At 45.8% G+C, this 23,235-nt stretch overlaps 1 protein-coding gene across 1 annotated transcript in view; it reads left to right on the top strand.

Moving 5' to 3' along the window:
* Nucleotides 1–401: 401 nt before the first annotated feature.
* Nucleotides 402–23,235, top strand: part of glo1 (glyoxalase 1) — a 34,113-nt gene continuing 11,279 nt past the window's right edge. The window contains exons 1-4 of the mRNA XM_059645127.1: nt 402–559; nt 13,698–13,780; nt 15,425–15,565; nt 22,154–22,221. Of these exons, the coding sequence (XP_059501110.1) occupies nt 485–559; nt 13,698–13,780; nt 15,425–15,565; nt 22,154–22,221 (367 nt within the window). The 5' untranslated portion in view covers nt 402–484. The remainder of the gene's footprint in view (nt 560–13,697; nt 13,781–15,424; nt 15,566–22,153; nt 22,222–23,235) is intronic.

Here is a 23,235-nt window from a genome sequence, read left to right as displayed (position 1 = left end):
ATCTACCTACTAACCTCATCCCACCTCCTTGACCTGTCCGTCTTCCCTGGACTGACCTATCCCCTCCCTACCTCCCCACCTACACCCTCTCCACCTATCTTCTTTTCTCTCCATCTTCGGTCCGCCTCCCCCTCTCTCTCTATTTATTCCAGTTCCCTCTCTCCATCCCCCTCTGTGATGAAGGGTCTAGGCCCGAAATGTCAGCTTTTGTGCTCCTGAGATGCTGCTGGGCCTGCTGTGTTCATCCAGCTCCACACTTTATTATCTCGGGGAGTGAGACATTTTGTTCCTTGCAGTTCGGACCATGAGAATACCGACCGTTTGTGATTGGCCGAAACCTCCCTCTCTGAGTGGTCCCCATGAAGAGCACGCCCATATTGTGCCCCTCGGGTGATGTGATTGGCCAGCGGACCGGAGGGGCGTTGCCTGCCTGTGGTGTCTCCGTGTCCGGGGAAAGTCGCTGCCAGTGAACTCGGTCACAGTCATGGCGCAGGAGCTTCGGGGACTGACCGATGAGCAGGTCTCTAGCGCCTGCTCCGAGCCGGACCCAGAAACGAAGGTTCGCCGGGGTTTGCAAACGAGCTGTGAGCGGCAGGCCGACTCGAGTGAAAGTTGATCTTTTGGGAGAGCGTGTGCATGTGGTTTGTCTGTCGACTGCTTGATTGATTGACATGAATGGTGCAGGTTTGAGACAGAGCCGAGCAGCTGAGATCCCGTTAACTCCGTGATAATGGGAACTGCAGATGCTGGAGAATCCAAGATAACAAAGTGTGGAGCTGGATGAACACAGCAGGCCAAGCAGCATCTCAGGAGCACAAAAGCTGACGTTTCGGGCCTAGACCCTTCATCAGAGAGGGGAATGGGGTGAGGGAACTGGAATAAATAGGGAGAGAGGGGGAGGCGGACCGAAGATGGAGAGAAAACAAGATAGTTGGAGAGGAGAGTATAGGTGGGGAGGCGATAGGTCAGTCCAGGGAAGACGGACAGGTCAAGGAGATGGGATGAGGTTAGTAGGTAGGAGATGGAGGTGCGGCTTTGGGTGGGAGGAAGGGATGGGTGAGAGGAAGAACAGGTTAGGGAGGCAGAGACAGGTTGGACTGGTTTTGGGATGCAGTGGGGGGAGGGGATGAACTGGGCTGGTTTTGGAGAATGGTGGGGGAAGGGGAGATTTTGAAGCTGGTGAGGTCTACATTGATACCATTGGGCCGCAGGGTTCCCAAGCGGAATATGAGTTACTGTTCCTGAAACCTTCGGGTGGCATCATTGTGGCACTGCAGGAGGCCCATGATGGACATGTCATCTAAGGAATGCGAGGGGGAGTTGAAATGGTTCGCGACTGGGAGGTGCAGTTGTTTATTGCGAACCGAGCGGAGGTGTTCTGCAAAGCGGTCCCCAAGCCTCCGCTTGGTTTCCCCAATGTCGAGGAAGCCACACCGGGTACAGTGGATGCAGTATACCACATTGGCAGATGTGCAGGTGAACCTCTGCCTAATGTGGAATGTCATCTTGGGGCCTGGGATAGGGGTGAGGGAAGAGCTCCCCAGAGGAGCTCGAACAGTTCATCCACTTCACCAACACCTTCCACCCCAACCTTCAGTTCACCTGGGCCATCTCCAGCACATCCCTCACCTTCCTGGACCCCTCAGTCTCCATCTCAGGCAACCAGCTTGTAACTGATGTCCATTTCAAGCCCACCGACTCCCACAGCTACCTAGAATACACCTCCTCCCACCCACCCTCCTGCAAAAATTCCATCCCCTATTCCCAATTCCTCTGCCTCCGCTGCATCTGCTCCCACGATAAGACATTCCACTCCCGCACATCCCAGATGTCCAAGTTCTTTAAGGACCGCAACTTTCCCCCCACAGTGATCGAGAACGCCCTTGACCGCGTCTCCCGTATTTCCCGCAACACATCCCTCACACCCCGCCCCCGCCACAACCGCCCTAAGAGGATCCCCCTCGTTCTCACACACCACCCTACCAACCTCCGGATACAACGCATCATCCTCCGACACTTCCGCCATTTACAATCCGACCCCACCACCCAAGACATTTTTCCATCCCCTCCCCTGTCTGCTTTTCGGAGAGACCACTCTCTCCGTGACTCCCTTGTTCGCTCCACACTGCCCTCCAACCCCACCACACCCGGCACCTTCCCCTGCAACCGCAGGAAATGCTACACTTGTCCCCACACCTCCTCCCTCACCCCTATCCCAGGCCCCAAGATGACATTCCACATTAAGCAGAGGTTCACCTGCACATCTGCCAATGTGGTATACTGCATCCACTGTACCCGGTGCGGCTTCCTCTACATTGGGGAAACCAAGCGGAGGCTTGGGGACCGCTTTGCAGAACACCTCCGCTCAGTTCGCAACAAACAACTGCACCTCCCAGTTGCAAACCATTTCCACTCCCCCTCCCATTCTCTAGATGACATGTCCATCATGGGCCTCCTGCACTGCCACAATGATGCCACCCGAAGGTTGCAGGAACAGCAACTCATATTCCGCCTGGGAACCCTGCAGCCATATGGTATCAATGTGGACTTCACCAGTTTCAAAATCTCCCCTTCCCCTACTGCATCCCTAAACCAGCCTAGTTCGTCCCCTCCCCCCACTGCACCACACAACCAGCCCAGCTCTTCCCCCCCCCCACCCACTGCATCCCAAAACCAGTCCAACCTGTCTCTGCCTCCCTAACCGGCTCTTCCTCTCACCCATCCCTTCCTCCCACCCCAAGCCGCACCCCCAGCTACCTACTAACCTCATCCCACCTCCTTGACCTGCTCGTCTTCCCTGGACTGACCTATCCCCTCCCTACCTCCCCACCTATACTTTCTCCACCTATCTTCTTTACTCTCCATCTTCGGTCTGGCTCCCCCTCTCTCCCTATTTATTCCAGTTCCCTCTCCCCATCCCCCTCTCTGATGAAGGGTCTAGGCCCGAAATGTCAGCTTTTGTGCTCCTGAGATGCTGCTTGGCCTGCTGTGTTCATCCAGCCTCACATCTTATTAACAAGGTGTAGAGCTGGATGAACACAGCAGGCTAAGCAGCATCAGAGGAGAACGATTTCCGAGACCTCTTCGGAATCCTGCTCCTAAGCTGCTTGCTTGGCCTGTTGTGTTTATCCAGCTCTACACCTTGTTTGCAGCTGGGATACGGCTGGTGTATACGCTTAACATGGTTTAGGGAAGGGCGTGAGGAGTCAACGATAGGTGAAGATGGACCCCAGACAGACAGAGAGAGTGAGATAGAGAGAACACCAGTTAGATAGATAAATGAATAGGTAAAAGTTTGCCTCGGGATCAAGAGCTGCTAACTGGGACCATTAGTAGCTGACGATGGGATGGTTGTGGTGGCAGCCCACATAATGACAAGGCCTGGTGTGCAGGGGTTGGGGTAAGGACATGGGAGGTGATAAGTTAGAGTCACAGAGATGCACAGCATGAGAACAGACCTTTTGGTCCAACTCATCCATGCCAACCAGATATCCTAAATTAATCTAATCTTATTTGGCTCATTTCCCTCAACCTTTCCTATGCACATTTCTATCCAGGTGCCTTTAAATTTTGTAATTGTACCAGCATCCGCCACTGGCAGCTCATTGCATAGACCCAACACTCTGTGCAAAAAGTTGCCACTTAAGTCCCTTTCAAATTGTTCTCCTCTCACCCTAAAAATATGTCCTCTAGTTTTGGACTCCCCTACCCTGGGAAAAAGACCCTGGCTACTCACCCTATCCATGACCCTCATGATTTTATAAACCTCTATAAGGTCATCACTCAGCCCCCAGTGCTTCAGGGAAAATAAGCCCAGCCTACTCAGCCTCTTTCTGTGGCTCAAACCCTCCACTTCTGGCAAAATTCTTGTAAATCTTTTCTGAACCCTTCCAAGTTTTACAACATCCCTCCTGTTGGCAGGAAGACCACAGTTGAACACAGCATTCCATTCGGGGGCTAATCAATATCCTGTATGGTTACAACATGACATCCTAAGTCCTAAACTCTATTCACTGACCAATGAAGGCATGTGTGCCAAATGCCTTGTTCACCACCCTGTCCATGTGCAACTCCATTTTCAAGGAACTGTGTACCTGCACCCTTATGTCTGTTTGTTCAGCCACATTCCCCAGAGCTCGACCATTATCTAGACAAATCCTACCCTGGTTTGCCTCATGCATCACCTCACATTTATTGAAATTAAACTCCATCTGCCATTCCGTAACCGTTAGTCCATTTGATCAAGGATCCATTGTTGTATGAGGTGTCATCTGCCAACTTACTAACCAGACCTACAAGGAGTGCAGACATAGAACATGGAACAGTATAGCACAGTACATGCCCTTCAGCCCATGGTGTTGTGCAGAACTTTTACCCTCATCCTAAGGTCTATCTAACTTCCACCCTGACCTTATACTAGCGTCCACATACCTATCTCGAAGGTGCTTAAATGCCCTGAATGAGGCCGACTCCACTACCGTCTCCGGCAATGCATTCCATGCCCCGACCACTCTCTGAGTAATGAACCTACCTGTGACGACTCCCCTATATCTACCTCCACTCACTTTAAAACTATGCCCCCTCGTAATAGCTACCTCCACCCTAGGAAGAAATCTCTGGCTGTCCACTCCATCTATACCTCTGATCATTTTGTACACCTCTATCAAGTCATGTCTCATCCTTCGTCGTTCTAAAGAGAAAAGCCTGTCAACCTTTCCTCATAAGACCACGATGGCCTCCTCCGCACTTTGGGTATTGGAACAAAGCAAGTGTTTGCAGATAAAAATGAGAAGTAGTTCCATGGTGATTGATGTGAACAGAAATGGGAACAGGACAAGCACATGGCTGAGGTTGATTCCTCGTGTGAAGGATAAACATTGGTTTTTAACTTACCAAGGTTCTTTGGTTTCTTTTTAGTTCTGGTTAAACGTTGTTTCTAGGTTGTGGCTTAGACAGTCTGACCAGAAAGGTTATATCATTGAACCCCAAACTCTGTTGCTGTCTGACAGTGAAGCTTCAGTTTAGCCTCAGTACCACTGTGCTTAAGACATTGGAATAGAAATACGCCTTTTGGCCCATCCAGTCTGCTTTGCCATTTAATTAGATTGTAGTTGATCTGATGATCCCCAAATCCACTTTCCTGCCTTTTTCCCATAGCCCTTGATTAACTTGCTGATTAAAACGTGTTTATCTCAGCCTTAAATATACTTAATGATCAAGCGTCAACAACCCTCTACAGTTGAGAAGTCAACAGATTCACCATCCTCTGAACGAAAAAATTCCTCTTGATCTCTTTCTTAAATAGTGGCCTCCTGTTCAGATATCATGCCCTCTGGTTGTGGACTCTCCCATGAGGGGAAACAACCTCTCTGCATTTACCCTATCAAGTTCCCTGTAAGATTATGCCTCATTCTTCTAAATTCCAATGACTACATGCCCAAACTATTTGGGGGATTAAAAACACACCCAGATGTTTACTCCTGAAAACTCCAGTAAGCTGCCTGCTGGAAAGTGCATGTGAACACAAGTTCAGACTGGCTGTGCAACCATTACAATTAGAGGATGCTGACAGTGCATCTTCAGGATTATATATGAGGGACAGTTACTTAATAATGAAGAAAAACTACAAGAATGGAAATGATTTTGAATGAGTAGAGTTACATATTCAAGTTTGCAAATGACACGTGATGCACAGCTAATTGCATAGCTAAATTACCAAATGACATAGACATGATATTCAAATATTTTCTTTATTTGTGGGATTAGGAGTTGTGGAGAAACTAAACCGATCACTTAAGTTAGGTTGAAATCAAGACATGAGCAAATTAGGCCTCGTTGTCCAAAACTTTGGTCGTTCCTTATCTGAACTTTAATGTTAATTTGTTGAAACCGCACCCAATAGCCTTGGACGACAAAGTGTATATTCACCAGAATCATACAAGGACTAAAAGCATGTCTGGCTCCAAATGTACAGGATCTTGGTGAAACCACACCTGGAGTATTATATACCGTTATCTGAAGAACGATGATCTGGCTATTGAGGGAGTGCAATATTGGTTATTCGACTGTAAATACTTGAAATGGCAGGACTGATGTATGAAGACAGACTAAATATAATCCTAATTGATTCACATGAGTTTAGAAGAAAAGGATGGGGGACAAATTTCTAAACAGGAGTAGACAGGGTAAACACAGGAAGGATGTTCCCGAGACTGGGGAGTCACAGCTGGGGTCAGAGTCTAAGGATATGGTATATGCCACTTAGGACTGGCATGATACATTTCTTGACTGAGGATGGAGAGCCTGTGGAATTCTTTGCCACAGGAAGTGGTTGAGGCCAAAACATTGATATTTTAAAGATGTTCTTAAGGCTAACAGAGAGAAAGAAGAAACAGGGTACTGAGTTGGATGGTCAGCCATGTTCATAGTGAATGGTGGAGTAGGCTCAAAGGGCTGAATGGCCTATACCTGCTCCTATTGTCTGCTTCTAGGTTAAAATGTGTGGACAAGCTGCAGAAACAGGTTCTGGTCTCTCAAGTGTAGACGATTGACGATTAGATAGAGGTGCTCTAATTGACTTCGGGGCTGATCTTTGGAGTGGCTGCTTTCTCTGGTAGAGGTATCTGGAGCAACAGGCCACAATCACAGGTAGGACATTTGGGAGTGAGATCGAGAAGCACGACGAGCAGTAGATTGTGGAACTATTCCCTGAAGGGCTGTGAATACTGAGTTTTTTTTTGTTTATGAGATGCAAGTTAGCTACGTCAAAGTCAGAAGTCACACAACACCAGATTATAGTCCAACAGGTTTTTTTGGAATCAGACAAGCTTTTGGAATGTAGCTGTTCATCAGGTGGAATGAAAGCACAGCACACAGACAGAGTATACGGGCAGAGAGATCAAGGGCAAAGAGATCAAAAGATCATATAACTGGTGAGACTGGAGTGTCGGATGATAAGTCTCTGCAGGTGACCAAGAGCGTTAGACGATATGTAAAGTGTTTATAAAGTCGATGTCAGTGCTCTGCTGTCATGACAAATCAGGCAGAGTGATAGGAATATACGAAAGGTGACATCTCAGGTCAGATGTTGAATTGTAAGTGTGAGGCTTTGTTCAGAATCTGTCTCAAGAATTTTAACCTGGAATCAGGCTGATTTTATTCTGAAAGCTGGAATTTATAAGCTGCCACACTGACTGTGAGAACAGAACAGTTGAACCAGGAACACTTCTTGTCACAATGGATGTTTTGGCACTGTACACCAGCATCCTCTGTGAGGATGACATCGCTGCAAAAGCCTCAGAACTCAATACCAACAACTGCCAATTTCTAGATGCCATCCTACAAGTCATCTGCTTCATCCTCAACCACAATGTCTTCACCTTCGACACACAGTTCTTCACCCAGGCAGACGGAACAGCCATAGGGACCAAATGTGCTCCCCAATTTGCCAAGATTTTCATGCACATGTTTGAGCAAGAGTTCTTCACTGTGCAGAACTCCCTCCAACCAACATGTACACCAGCTACACCAATGTTTTCTTCTTGTGGCCTCATGGCGAGGAATCACTCAAACAACTACATTGTGATATCAACAGGTTTCATCCCACCATCAGACTTACCATGGACTACTCTTGAGAATTAGTCTCAATCTTGAACACACACGTCTCCACACCTCAATACCTCACCCTACCAGAGAACCCCACAATGCCCCACTTCTCTAGATCCCTCCCTAAATACATTAAAACAGCTACCCCCTACCAACAGGCCCTGTGCATACACAGGATCTGCTCAGATGAGAAAGAATGTGATGGATATCTGGAAGGTTTTGAAAGATGCCCTCATAAGAATGGGATCCAATACTTGACTCATCAATTGCCAATTCTCTTGTGCCACAGCAAAAAACCACAATGATTTCCTCAGATGACGGACACAGGACAAGGCCAATAGAGTGCCCTTTGTTGTCCACAACTTCCCCGGAGCAGAGAAATTTTGCCATGTTCTTTGAAGCCTTCAACATGTCATTGATGATGAGCATCTCACCATAATCTTCCCCACGCCTTCATTTCCTGCCTTCAAACAACCGCCAAACCTTTAATAGACCATTGTTCGCAGCAAATTACCCAGCCTTCAGGACAACATCAATCACAACACCACACAACCCTGCCATGGCAACCTCTGTAACATATGTCAGATTATCGACTTAAATAGTACCATGGCATGTGGGAACACCAATCACCATGTTCACGGCAGATACTCTTGATGTGGCCAATCTTATATGCTGCAGGGAAGGATGCCCCGAGGCGTGGTATATTGGCGAGACTGTACAGATGCTACGATGATGGATGAATGGACACCGTGCAACAATCGCGAAACAGGAATGCTCCCTCCCAGTCAGGAAAACTGCAAGTCAAGGGTATTCAGCCCCCTATCTTCGGGTAAGTGTCCTCTAAAGCAGACTTTGAGATGAGCAACAATGCAGAATCGCCAAGCAGAGACTGATAGCCAAATTCCATACCTATGAACACAGCCTCAACTGTGATCTTTGGTCCATATCGCGCTGCAGGTGACCTCACCATATTGTTCTGGATCTGTAAGATCTTCCTTTCCTCTTTTAACAATTTCTCATGGTGATGCTGTCGTGATCGCTCCACCTTAATTAGTTTGTACAGTTTTGAATTATTTGTCATGCCCTCACGCGCACACAAGCACGTGCTCTTTCACTTTCTCCCCTCGGGTGAATCATTCATCCAAGATGTTTGTTTATTTGCGGACACATTCTGTTTTCAAAAAAGCACACAATTTCCAGTCACAGTCAGTCAGTGGCATTTTGTAAAGTCTGCCTTTCAGACTAAAACCACCTTGATTCCAGGTTAAAACTCTGAGACAGATTCTGAACAAAGCCTCACACCTATGTATATTCTGATCGCTCTGCCTGATTATCATGACAGCACAGCTCTGATATTGACTTGCTGTCTGACAATCCACCTACACCAGTTGTATAATCTTTTGATCTCCCTGCCCTTGATCTCTCAGGCTGTAAACTCTGTGTCTGTGTGCCCTGTTCTCTCTGCACCTCATGAAGGGCTGCGCTCTGAAAGTTTTGTGATTCCAAATAAACCTGTTGGACTATAATCTGGTGTTGTGTGACTTCTGACTTTGTCCACGCACTCCACCACAGGTACGTCCACATCATAGCTGGCGAGGCCAGTCTTTAATGCTCATCCTTAATTGTCCTGACGAACATAGAACATTACAGCACAGTACAGGCCCTTCGGCCCTCGATGTTGTGCCGACCTGTCATACCGATCTGAAGCCCATCTAACCTACACTATTCCATGTACGTCCGTACGCTTATCCAATGACGACTTAAATGTACCCAAAGTTGGCGAATCTACTACCGTTGCAGGCAAAGCGTTCCATTCCCTTACTTCTCTCTGAGTAAAGAAACTACCTCTGACATCTGTCCTATATCTTTCACCCCTCAATTTAAAGCTATGCCCCCTCGTGCTCGCCGTCACCATCCTAGGAAAAAGGCTCTCCCTATCCACCCTATCTAACCCTCAGATTATTTTATATGTTTCAATTAAGTCACCTCTCCACCTTCTTCTCTCTAATGAAAACAGCCTCAAGTCCCTCAGCCTTTCCTCGTAAGACCTTCCCTCCATACCAGGCAACATCCTAGTAAATCTCCTCTGCACCCTTTCCAAAGCTTCCACATCCTTCTTATAATGCGGTGACCAGAACTGTACACAATACTCCAAATGCGGCCGCACCAGAGTTTTGTACAGCTGCAGCATAACCTCTTGGTTCCGGAACTCGATCCCTCTATTAATAAAAGCTAAAACACTGTATGCCTTCTTAACAGCCGTGTCAACCTGGGTGGCAACTTTCAAGGATCTGTGTACATGGACACCGAGATCTCTCTGCTCATCTACACTACTAAGAATCTTAACATTAGCCCTGTACTTTGCCTTCTGGTTACTCCTACCAAAGTGCATCTCCTCACACTTGTCTGCATTAAACTCCATCTGCCACCTCTCAGCCTAGCTCTGCAGGTTATCTATGTCTCTCTGCAACCTATAGCATCCTTCGTCACTATCCACAACTCCACTGACCTTAGTGTTGTCTGCAAATTTACTAACCCATTCTTCTACACCCTCATCCAGGTCATTTATAAAAATGACAGACAGCAGTGGACCCAACGCCGACCCTTGTGGTACACCACTAGTAACTGGTCTCCAGGATGAACATTTCCCATCAACTACCACCCTGTGTCTTCTTTCAGCAAGCCAATTTCCGATCCAAACTGCTATGTCTCCCACAATTCCATTCCTCCGCATTTTGTACAATAGCCTATTGTGGGGAACCTTATTGAACGCCTTGCTGAAATCCATATACACCACATCAACCGGTTTACTCTCATCTACCTGTTTGGTCACCTTCTCAAAGAACTCAATCAGGTTTGTGAGGCACGACCTTCCCTTCACAAAACCGTGCTGACTATCCCTAATCAATTTATTATTTTCTAGATGATTACAAATCCTATCCCTTATAACCTTTTCCAACACTTTACCAACAACTGAGGTAAGGCTCACTGGTCTATAATTACCAGGGTTGTCTCTACTCCCCTTCTTGAACAGGGGAACCACATGTGCTATCCTCCAGTCGTCTGGCACTATTCCTGTAGACAATGACGAGTTAAAGATCAATGCCAAAGGCTCGGCAATCTCCTCCCTGGCTTCCCAGAGGATCCTAGGATAAATCCCATCCGGCCCAGGGGACTTATCTATCTTCACCCTCTGAAGGATTTCTAATACCTCTTGTGAACCTCAATCCCACCTAGTCTAGTAGCCTGTATCTCAGTATTCTCCTCGAAAACATTGTCGTTTTCTAGAGTGAATACTGTTGAAAAATATTCATTTAGCGCTTCCCCTATCTCATCTGACTCCACACACAACTTACCACTACTATCCTTGATTGGGCCTAATCTTACTTTTGTCATTCTTTTATTCCTTAAATACCTATAGAAAGCCTTAGGGTTTACCCTGATCCTATCCACCAACAACTTCTCATGTCTCCTCCTGGCTCTTCTGAGCTCTCTCTTTAGGTCTTTCCTGGCTACCTCGTAGCCCTCAAGTGCCCTTACTGAGCCTTCACATCTCATCCTAACATAAGCCGCCTTCTTCCTCTTGACCAGAGATTCCACCTCCTTCGTAAACCACGGCTCCCGCGCTCTACAGCTTCCTCCCTGCCTGACAGGTACATGTTTATCTAGGACACACAGGAGCTTTTCCTTGAATAAGCTCCACAATTCTAATGTGCCCATCCCCTGCAGTTTCTTTCCCCGTTCTATGCTCCCTAAATCTTGCCTAATCTCATTGTAAATGCCTTTCCCTCAGCTATAACTCTTGCCCAGTGGTATACACCTATTCCTTTCCATCACTAAAGTAAACATAACAGAATTGTGATCGCTATCACCAAAGTGCTCACCTACTTCCAAATCTAACACCTGGCCAGGCCCATTACCCAGTACCAAATCTAATGTGGCTTTGCTCCTTATTGGCCTATCTACATACTGTGTCAGGAAGCCCTCCTGCACACTCTGGACAAAAACTGACCCATCTATAGTACTCTAACTATAGTGTTCCCAGTCAATATATGGAAAGTTGAAGTCCCCCATGACAACTACCCTGTCTCTCTCACTCCTATCAAGAATCATCTTTGCTATCCTTTCCTCTACATCTCTGGAACTATTCGGAGGCCTATAGAAAACTCCCAACAGGGTGACCTCTCCTTTCTTGTTTCTAACCTCAGCCCATACTACCTCAGTTGACGAGTCCCCAAACATCCTTTCTGCAACTGTAATACTGTCCTTGACCAACAATGCCACACCTCCGCCCCTTTTACTATCTTCTCTGTTCTTACTGAAACATCTAAATCCCGGAACCTGCAACAACCATTTCTGTCCCTGCTCTATCCATGTCTTCGAAATGGCCACAATATCGAAGTCCCAGGTACTAACCCATGCTGCAAGTTCTCCCACCTTATTCCGGACGCTCCTGGCATTGAAGTAGACACACTTCAAACCAACTTCTTGCTTGCCGGTGCCGTCTTGCTTCCCCGAAACTTTATTTTGGACCACCCTACTCTCAACCTTTTCTACAGTCGAAGTACAATTTTGGTGCCCATCCCCCTGCTGAATTAGTTTAAACCCACCTGAATAGCCTTCGCAAATTTCCCCCCCAGGATATTGGTACCCCTCTGGTTCAGGTGAAGGCCATCTTGCTTGTAGAGGTCCCACCTACCCCAGAAAGAGCCCCAATTATCCAAGAATCCAAAACCCTCCCTCCTGCACCATCCCTGTAGCCACGTGTTCAACTCCTCTCCCTATTCCTCGCCTCACTAGCACGTGGCACGGGCAACAAACCAGAGACAACAACTCTGTTCGTCCTAGCTCTCAGCTTCCATCCTAGCTCCCTGAATTTCTGCCTTAAATCCCTGTCTCTCTTCCTACTTATGTCGTTGGTGCCTATGTGGACCACAACTTGGGGCTGCTCCCCCTCCCCCTTAAGGATCCCTAAAACACGATCAGAGACATCAGAAGATGGTGACGAGCTGCCTTCTTAAATCACTGCAGTCCTCGGGTGCAGTGCCTTTCAGGAGTGAATTCCGGGATTCGGAAAGAGCAAATGTATTGAGGGATTTGGAGCAAAAGATAACTGAGGACAATATCAACCATATGACCCTGCTATGGCAACCTCTGCAACACTGATAACTGGGTGACACGGTGGTTCAGTGGTTACCTCTACTGCCTCACAGTGAGAGCCTGGGATCCAATTCACCCTCGGGCGACTGTCTGTGTGGAGTTTGCACGTTCTCCCCGTGTCTGCGTGTGTTTTCTCTGGCTTCCTTCCACAGACCAAAACCTTGCAGGCTAGGTAGATTGGCTATACTAAATTGCCTGAGGTGTTCAGGAATGTGTAGATTAAGTGGGTTATAGGGGGATGGGTCTGGGTGGGATGCTGAGAGGGTGAGTGTGGACTTGTTGCGCCAAAGGGCCTATTTCCACACTGTAGGGATTCGATGATCTATGATTTGAGGTACAGAACAGCCATATTGTCAGCAGTCACTTGCTAACGGGTATAATTTTACACCTAGGAAAATCTGTCATGGGTTGTGGGGTCCTTATGTGGCTGGTGAACTCTGTCGTCGAGCTGCATGTCTGACCACATGTTTGGTCGGTGTTTCTCGGAGGTGGATTTGGTTTTTGGCCTTGATCACTGGCATTCCTTTCTCTGGTTCCTCTTCCGTATTTCTTCTTGCCAACGGATATTCTCAAAGAATTGCGTCCCTGAACATAGGCGCTTCCTCCAAGTTGATTTCTTCTGAATCGGGGTATTCTATGTGTTGATATCTATGTTTTATTTCTGAGGGAAGCCTTTAGGGAGTCTTTGAATGATAATTAAGGAGTTGTGCTACAAATCAGCCATGACTGAATGATAATAGAATATGCTTGAAGGGACCTGATTGGCCTACTGTTGCTGTGTATTTTTGAGGGCAGAGCCTTTTCTGAATAGGTTGCTACTTTAAGGTGAAGGGGAAAGGTTAACAAATAATTTGGTCTTTTTTCCCCGTCAATGCTATATTCTTAAACAAGCATGTATATTTTCTAATGTTCTTACAACGCCTCTCTTTCAGGATTTTATCATGCAACAGACAATGTTGAGAGTGAAAGATCCGAAAAAATCTCTGGATTTTTACACCAGAATCATTGGAATGACGTAAGAAAATTATTGAAAGAAATTGAATAAATGGAGTAAAACAGTGAGTCATTGTAGAAATGGGAATAGAAGCAGAAAGCATGGAATAGTCCATACATTTGAAAACAATGAGGAAAATCAACCCTTGTTTCTAAGTCAGCTCACTTTTTGGGCGACACGCTTTCATTAATCGGATTCAGTGTAGCCAGTTTAGAACTGAAGTACTGTATTCACCTAATTTTCTCTTGACATTATTAACTGGACTGAATTATATTTCCAGTATCTTTGACTTTTACTTTTTAGCTCGGATAACCTGTCTGTCTGTCTACAATCCTAGGAAGATGATTGGGAATGTTGGGGGTCAGTTATCTCAGCCCCAGGACATCTCTGCAGAAGTTCCTCAGGGTAGTGTCCTAGACCCAATCATCTTCAGCTGTTCATCAATAACCTCCCTTCCATCGTAAGGTCAGAAGTGGTAATGTTTGCTAATGATTATGCGACATTCAGCACCATTCTCACCTCCTCAGGTACTGAAGGAGTCAGTGTTCAAATGCAACAAGATCTGGACAATATCCAGAGGTGGGCTCACAAGTGGCAAGTAACATTTGTCACACAAATGCCAGGCAATGATTTTCTCCAACAGGAAATAATCTAACCACCCCACTTGATGTCAAATTGTGTTACCATCACCGAATCCCTCACTATTAGCATCCTGTATTTACCACTGACCAGAATCTCAAATGGACTTGCCATATAAACACTGGATACAAGAGCAGGTCACAGCCTATGAATACTGTGGTGAGTAACTCACTTCCTGACATCCCATTCCTGTCCATTAACTTAAAGGTAAAAGTCAGCAGTGTGATCGAATGCTCCCTGTTGCCTGCATGGGTACAGCTTCAACAACTCTCGAGAAGCTTGATACCATCCAGGACAAAGCAACCTGCTTCATTGGCACCAGATCCACAAGCACTCACTCCTTCCACCACTGACACTCTTGGAATTTTCATCACATTAAAGTTGCTATATTTATACATGTTGTTTCTGTTATTCAGGTAGATTCTGAAATCTTTGCAATTTTGTGTATTTTTATTTAGTTTATATTAGAGGGGGTAGATTTAAAACTGAAATGAGACGACATTTCTTCAGCCAGAGAGTGGTGGGCTTGTGAAATTCATTGCCACAGAGTGCAGTGGAGGCCGGGTCGTTGGATGCCTTCATGGCAGAGATCGACAAATTCTTGATCTCAAAAAGAATCAAGGGCTACGGGGAGAGTGCGGGGAAGTGGTGTTGAAATGCCCATCAGCCATGATTTAAATGGCGGAGTGGACTTGATGGGCCGAATGGCCTTACTTCCACTCCTATGTCTTATGGTCTTATATCATCTTTAATCCATATTGCTTTTAGAATAAACAGAACACTATTTAAGTCCTTGGAACTTTCAGGTATCAGCAGCTGGGAAGATGCACTTTCAAAATAAGGATGGTGCAGAAAAATGCAAATTGATGCATTTATCTTTCATTTGCCGTCCAGTGTATGAAACAATGGATTTTCATTCCATTTCCTGGCCTGTTGACAGAGTTCCTTTCTCACATTCTCTGTCTCACTAATTACCTTGATTTTCCTTTTACTTAAGCTATTCTGAAGTTTTTCAACTTTTTACAGACTTCTGCAGAAATTTGACTTCCCTTCAATGAAATTTACACTCTACTTTTTGGGTTATGAAGACAAAAAGGAAATTCCAAATGATAAGAATGAGCACACAGCCTGGACTTTCTCAAGAAGAGCTACTATTGAGTTGACACAGTGAGTACAGCATTTAATAAGGGAGTGAAAATTCAGCTATGAATGTCCTGGTCCTGAGTGCTGAATATTATTGTGCTTTAATTCTGCTAGAGGTAACATCCCATAAACTCAGCCTTGGCAAAGGAAAATTCAGTAAAATTGACTGTCTCACATGCAATTCTTGCAGCACAGAGAACTCAAGCTTTTAGCTGTAGCAGAGAAAGGGATTACAGGCCAACATACCCTTATTAGGGTGTGGTGCTCACACCACTCCAAGTGTGGTCTAATCAAGCTCTTGATATAACTGCAGCATAATTTCTACACTCTTCTATTCCAGTCCTCTTGATATAAAGGGTAGTATTCCTGTATCTTTCTTGATTATTTCCTCTGTCCAAAATGGATGACCTCATACTTGCTTACGTCGAACTGTGCCACTGCTTGTCCATTTAGTTAGTCTATAAATATCCCTTTGTAATTTTATACTATTGTATACAATGCCGTTATACATTAATATAACATTTCTTGCACATAAACTTTCCTGCTGTTATGCTCCAGTCCCCCTGAAATAACTGAAACCATTCCATTAATCTTCCTGATTACCTCCTGCACCTCACTGAATCATAGCAAATAGAAACAGGCCTTTCAGTCTACTGTGTTTATGCTGACCAACAAACACCAAACTACTCTGATTCCATTTAACTGCATTTGGTCTGTAGCCTGCTATGCCATGGCATCTGAAGTGCTCATCCAGATGCTTAACTGTTGCAAGAGAACCTGGTGCAACCACTCTCTGTTGACACGTACCATATTTGTAACACTCTGGGTTTTAAAAAAAATTGTGAACTTGCCTACACCTCTTACTCCTCACCTTTGCTCTTTGACATGTTTAGCATGGGGAAAAGATCCTCAAGATTTGCTGTGTATGCATCTCAATTTTGTTTGCTTCAATCATATCGCCCCTTGGCCTTGCTGCTGCAAGGAAAACAAATCCACCCTATCTAGTTTCTCCTTATACCTAAGAATTTTCATCCCAGGAAACATCCTGGTCAATCTCCTGTGCACCCTGTCCAGTGTGATTCCGTCCTTCCAGTAGTTTGGTGACCAGAACTGCACATAGTATTCCAGTTGTAGCCTAACCAATGTTACATAAGGTTAGAGTTAACTAGACTTCCTTTCTCATATTTTATGTCCTGGCTAATAAATGCAAATATCTTGTAGCTGCCTTCACTGTTCTGTGTCCGTGCTGACACCTTCAGGGATCTGGGACTGTACACTAAGGTCCCTTAGTTCTTCAGTACTCCCTTGGGACCTACCATTCATTCTATATATCCTTCTCTTATTAGAGCGCCCAAAATGCATTTTCTCACACTTACTGGGATGAAATCTCATCTCCCATTGTTTTACGCATTCACCAGCTGATTAATATCCTGAGACCATCGTCCTCAGTAATCAACAATGGCACCAGTTTTCCAATCTGGAGAAGAACTCCTCATCCCCACTCAATGTTTTGTGCCCATTAGTCAATTCTCTATCTATGCCAATATACTATCTCCAACTTTGTGGGCTCTTATGACTTAACCTTCTGTGAGGTGCGTTATTGAAAGCCAATGCCTTATTAGAAGTCCAAATACAATACATGTATTGGTTCCCCCTCTCCACTCTGGTTGAGACTTCCTTAAAAAAAACTCCATTTAATCCAACAAATTTTTCTTTCATGAAGCCATGCTGAGTCACTTGATTAGATTATGATCTTCCAAATGTTCCATTATTACTTAATTGATTCCAAAACTTTTCCAACAGTAGGTGTTAGGATAATAGGAGAGGCAATAGCCGAGTGGTGTTATCGCTGGACTGTTAATCCGGAGACCCAGATAACATTCTGGGAACACAGGTTCGATTCCCGCCACAGCAGATGGTGGAATTTGAATTCAATAAATATCTGGAATTAAGAAACTACTGGTGACTGTGAATCCATTGTCGATTGTCAGAAACACCCATCTGGGTTCACTAATGTCTTTTAGGGAAGGAAACTGCCATCTTTACCTGGTCTGGCCTACATGTGACTCGAGACCACAGCAATGTGGTTGACTCTTAACTGCCCCCTGGGCAATTAGGGATGGGCAATAAATGCTGCCTTGCCAGCGATGCCCTCATCCCATGAATGAATTTTTTAAAACATTGACCTATAATTTATTTACTTTTTGCCTCAATTTTTGAATAGGCACAATGACAACTTTTCATTCCTCTGGTACTTCGCTCGAATCCAAGAATTTTTGGAAAGTTAGAACCAATGCATTCAATATCTCTTCAGCTACCTCTTTTAGGATCCTGGAATCAAGCCACCAGAGCCAAGGACTGAGGAAGGGTCACCGGACCCAAAACGTTACCTCTGATTTTTCTTCACAGGTGCTACCAGATCCTCTGATCTTTTCCTGCAACCTCTCTTTTTGTTTCAGGAACTTATCTATCTTCAGCCTCATTAGTTTGTCTAATACAACTTCTTCAGTGATAGTGACAGTGATGGTATTTAGTTTGTCCCCTCTGTATTCTTTAGTATTAGCAAATATAACCCTCTGTTCAATACGTTCTGGAGGCATAAAACAAGAAACAATAGCCCAGTAAGATGTATGACGAATCGATTGTTAAACAGGTTATAGCTGTATACTTGAAAAAAATGTAAATGAAAAGAGTCTTTGTGGCTTTATTAAAAGGAACTCATGTTTAAACAATTTATGAGAGTTCTTTGAAGGAGTAACATCCACTGTGAATAAAGGGAAGTAAGCAAATGTGATTAGAAACCAGATTTAACATGGGGTCCTATGCCTCTTCGTTTAAAAGTAGAAATTTGCCAGAAAATTGTGTTTTTTTTGTATCAGATGTCGAGCATCCACCATTGTGTGGAGCTGGATAAACACAGTAGACCAAGCAGCATCTTAGGAGCAGGAAAGCTGACGTTTCAGGCCTAGACCCTTCATCAGAAAAGGGGGAGGGGAAGAGGGTTCTGAAATAAGTAGGGAGAGAGGGGGAGGCGGATTAAAGATGGGTAGAGGAGAAGATAGGTAGAGGAGAAGATAGGTGGAAAGGAGACAGGCAAGTTAAAGAGGTGGGGATGGAGCTAGTAAAGGTGAGTGTAGCTGGGGAGGTAGGGAGGGGATACGTCAGTCAGGGGAGGATGGACAGGTCAAGGGGGCGGGATGAGATTAGCAGGTAGGAAATGGGAGTGCGGCTTGAGGTGGGAGGAGAGGATGGGTGAGAGGAAGTACAGGTTAGAGAGGTGGGGACAAGCTGGCTGGTTTTGGAATGCGGTGTGGGGAGGGGAGATTTTGAAGCTGGTGAAATCCACGTTGGGCTTCAGGGTTCTCAAGCGAAATATGAGTTGCTGTTCCTGCAACCTTCGGGTGCATCGTTGTGGCACTGCAGGAGGTCCAGGATGGACATGTCGTCTGAGGAATGGGAGAGGGAGTTGAAATGGTTTGCGACTGGGAAGTGCAGCTGTTTATTGCGAACCAAGCATAAGTGTTCTGCAAAGCGGTCCCCAAGCCTCTGCTTGGTTTCCCCACTGTAGAGGGAGCCACACCGGGTACAGTGGATGCAGTATACCACATTAGCTGATGTGGAAAGTCATCTTGATGCTGCTTGCTTGCTGTGTTCATCCAGCTCCACACCTTGTTATCTCGGATTCTCTAGCATCTGCAGTTCCTATTATCTCGGAGGCTTGGGGACCGCTTTGCAGAACACCTCCGCTTGGTTCGCAGTAAACAACTGCACCTCCCAGTCACGAACCATTTTAACTCCCCCTCCCATTCTTTAGATGACATGTCCATCCTGGGCTTCCTGCAGTGCCACAATGTTGCCACCCGAAGGTTGCAGGAACAGCAACTCATATTCCGCTTGGGAACCCTGCAGCCCAATGGTATCAATGTGGACTTCGTAAGCTTCAAAATCTCCCCTCCCACCACCGCATCCCAAAACCAGCCTAGCTCGTCCCCGCCTCCCTAACCTGTCCTTCCTCCCACCTATCCCCTCCTCCCACCCCCCTCTCCGACCTACTGACCTCATCCTGCCCCCTTGACCTGTCCGTCTTCCCTGGACTGACCTATCTCCTCCCTACCTCCCCACCTACACTCACCTCTACTGGCTCCATCCCTGCCTCTTTGACCGGTCTGTCTCCTCTCCACCTATCTTCTCCTCTATCAATCTTCTGTCCGCCTCCCCTTCTGTCCCTATTTATTTCAGAACCCCCTTCCCCTCCCCCATTTCTGAAGAAGGGTCTTGACCCAAAACATCAGCTTTCCTGCTCCTCTGATGCTGCTTGGCCTGCTGTGTTCATCCAGCTCTACACCTTGTTATCTCAGGTCAGAAAGTATGTTGTGATGACAACGTAAGGAAGTTGCGGGCAGATATAGATCACAGGATCTTTACAATACACAGAAGACACTCGGACAATCATACTATATCAGGTCTCCCAATGAGCATTGAGTTGGTGCCATTCTCCTGCCTCCTGCACTGCCCCACCCCCACCCTCCCAATTCTCTTACATATTGATTTTCTAAATAGAAACATAAAATGCCTCAATTGACTTTGCCTCCACCACATTTTCCAGGCAGTGCAATCCAGACCCGAACCACTCGTGAGATGTTTCTTTCTCACGTCACACTTGCTTTGTTTCCAAATCACTTTAAATCTGTGCTCTGATAACAAAGTGTGGAGCTGGATGAACACAGCAGGCAAAGCAGCATCTCAGGAGCACAAAAGCTGACATTTCGGGCCTAGACCCTTCATCAGAGAGCCTCTCTGATGAAGGGTCTAAGCCCGAAACGTCAGCTTTTGTGCTCCTGAGATGCTGCTTGGCCTGCTGTGTTCATCCAGCTTCACATTTTATTATCTTGGATTCTCCAGCATCTGCAGTTCCCATTATCTCTGATTAAATCTGTGCCCTCATTTTTGTTCCTGCCTGCACAAGGATCAGTTTCTTCTTATCTTCTCTATCCATACTTCACATGATTCTGAAAACTTCTATCAGCCCAACTCTTGGCCTCCTTCTCTCCAAGCAGAACAGTCCCAAAGTCTCCAATCTATCCTTGGAACTAAAGATTCTGATCCCTGTAAGCAATTTCACAAATCTCCTCCAAACACTCTGCAATGGCTTCACATTCTTTCCATAGTTGGCACTCAGAATTGTACACAATCTTTGAATTGAGGTCTAAAAAGTTTCGTGTCTGAGTTCAGCTCTGCCTTCTTATTGTTGTACTGCTATGCCCCGATTTATAAAACCCAGGCTGCTGTATGCAATATGAACTGTTCTCCCCATCCATCCTGCCACCTTCAGTGAATAACCCATAACTTCCTCCTGTTCCTGCTCCCCTTTAAGTACCCCTTACTTTGTATTGTCTATCCACGTTCTTCCCACTAAATTGCATTGCGTCACCGAACTTCGCCTGCCACCTATTTACCCATCCCATTAACTTGACCGTTTCAAGTTGCCAGTGTTTCCAGATTTTGTATTATGATAGGTTCGGTGATTATTTAGATTAGACTAGATTCCCTACAGTGTGAAACAGGCCCTTCAGCCCAACAAGTCCACACTGCCCCTTGAAGCATCCCACCCAGACCCATCCCCCTATAACCCACACACCCCTGAACACTACGGGCAATTTAGTATGGCCGATCCACCTAGCCTGCACATCTCTGGACTGTGGGAGTAAATCGGAGCACCCGGAGAAAACCCATGCAGACACGGAGAGAATGTGCAAACTCTGCACAGACAGACACCCGAGGCTGGAATCGAACCCGGGTCCCTGGCGCTGTGAGGCTGCATTGCTAACCACTGAGCCACCGTGCCACCCAAATGCTTCTCCCATTTGAGATTTCTGTTCCTGCTCCCACATTCTGCTGCTTTGATTCTGGCATAGTGTTGCTTCGCTATGTTCTCTGCTCAGGATTATGACTCCTCTTCCATTGTTACCACTACCCTTGTGGCTTCTTCTTGCACCTGTAACTCCCCTAATTCCTCTAGTGCAGTCAGGGCTTTACTGTTGTTCTAATAATATCTTGAAATTCCAGAATTAATAGTACTGGGGGAGAGCCGACGCCACAAAGACTACAGAAATTCTCTTTGGTGTCCGCACAGGGCTCCGAGGGTGTTGGCAAAAGAAGTTAGGATTTATGAGAGCTGAATTCCCTCTCATTTCAGATGCTTCTTAAAATGTGCCTGAGACCAAGGTTTTGATTACCAACATAGCAATTTATTTTTTGTATTAAAACTTTCTCTATGCATTAGGGTAGTTTTGTGTGTTCAAGGGGCATTACAAGTTGTTAATGAATGCACACTTGATTTCAATATGTCTTTTAAAAGCAGAGAGATTCGCAAAGCTAAGAGTTTTAGGGGAGGAATTCTAGAGGAAAGAATCCAAGTGGTTGAACACTGCACCTACCTGAGGAGTAGCACGGAAAGAAATGGGTGCATTGGCTGGGACATGGTACTGGAAAAGGCTGCACAGCTGGTTATGGTTGGGCCATGAGAGATTTGATGGTACAATGAAATGCTGTATATTTGCAAAAAGTAATAATGTTATCTAAAGCCCTCAAAGCCCCCTTTATGTCTTGCAGCAACTGGGGTACTGAGAGTGATGAAAACCAAGCCTATCATAATGGGAACTCTGATCCTAGAGGCTTTGGTAAGTTTAGTTTTATTTTGTTTCCATTGTTTAAAACTTTGCTGAGGAGTCTGTCAGCAAAAAAATAATTGTACTCAACAGATCAACAAGGTCCTGCATTGGTGATATGACATTTCTCAGTATGACTGACAATTCTTGGATCATTGGGATCTCTTCTGTGCCAGAAAAGAACTGTTCAAAAGGAATGGATTTCACCTGAAGTGGAAAGGGACCAATATTGTGGCATGGAAATTTTCTAGTTCTGTTTTAGGAGCCTTCAAACTAGTTGTTTCAATACAGCAGTGAAAATAGAAATGCAGGACGGCTTTGAATTAAAAAAGAACAAGTTTGGGGCGGCACAGTGGCTCAGTGGTCAGCACTGCAGACTCTCAGTGCCAGGGACCCGGGTTCGATTCCAGCCTCGGGTAACTGTCTGTGCGGAGTTTGCACGTTCTCCCCGTGTCTGCGTGGGTTTCCTCCGGGTGCTCCAGTTTCCTCCCACAGTCCAAAGATGCGCAGGCTAGGTGGATCAGCCAGGCTAAATTGCCCATAGTGTTTGGGGCGTCTGGGTTCGAGGGGAATAGCTTTGGGTGGGATGCACCAAGGGGCGGTGTGGACTTGTTGGGCCGAACGGCCTGTTTCCACACTGTAGGGAATCTAATCTGATCTAAAAGTTAATTAGAAAAGGCAGACAAGAGCAAGTCAGAGAACAAGGTAACTTTGAATAACTGAACTGCATTTATTTCAGTGCAAGCTGTCTTACAGGTAAGCTAATGAACTCAGGGCATGTATGGGAAGATGGGACTGGGAGGTCATAGCTATTACAGAAATTTGGCTGAGGGAAGGACAGGACTGGCAGCTCAATGTTCCCGGTCTTAGACACGAAAAGAAGTATAGAAAGAGAGGCAAGCGAAGAGGCGATGTGGTGTTTTTGATTAAGTAAAACATTGCTGTGATATTTCTGGAGGATTGTTCAGTGAAGCTATATGGATAGAACTTAGAACTAGGAAAGGAATATCACCTTGTTTGTTGTTT

Source organism: Stegostoma tigrinum, chromosome 4 (assembly GCF_030684315.1).
Source record: "Stegostoma tigrinum isolate sSteTig4 chromosome 4, sSteTig4.hap1, whole genome shotgun sequence".
NCBI classification, from domain to species: domain Eukaryota; kingdom Metazoa; phylum Chordata; class Chondrichthyes; order Orectolobiformes; family Stegostomatidae; genus Stegostoma; species Stegostoma tigrinum.
Note: the sequence above shows the minus strand (reverse complement) of the source record. Positions and strands in the feature narration are given on the sequence as shown.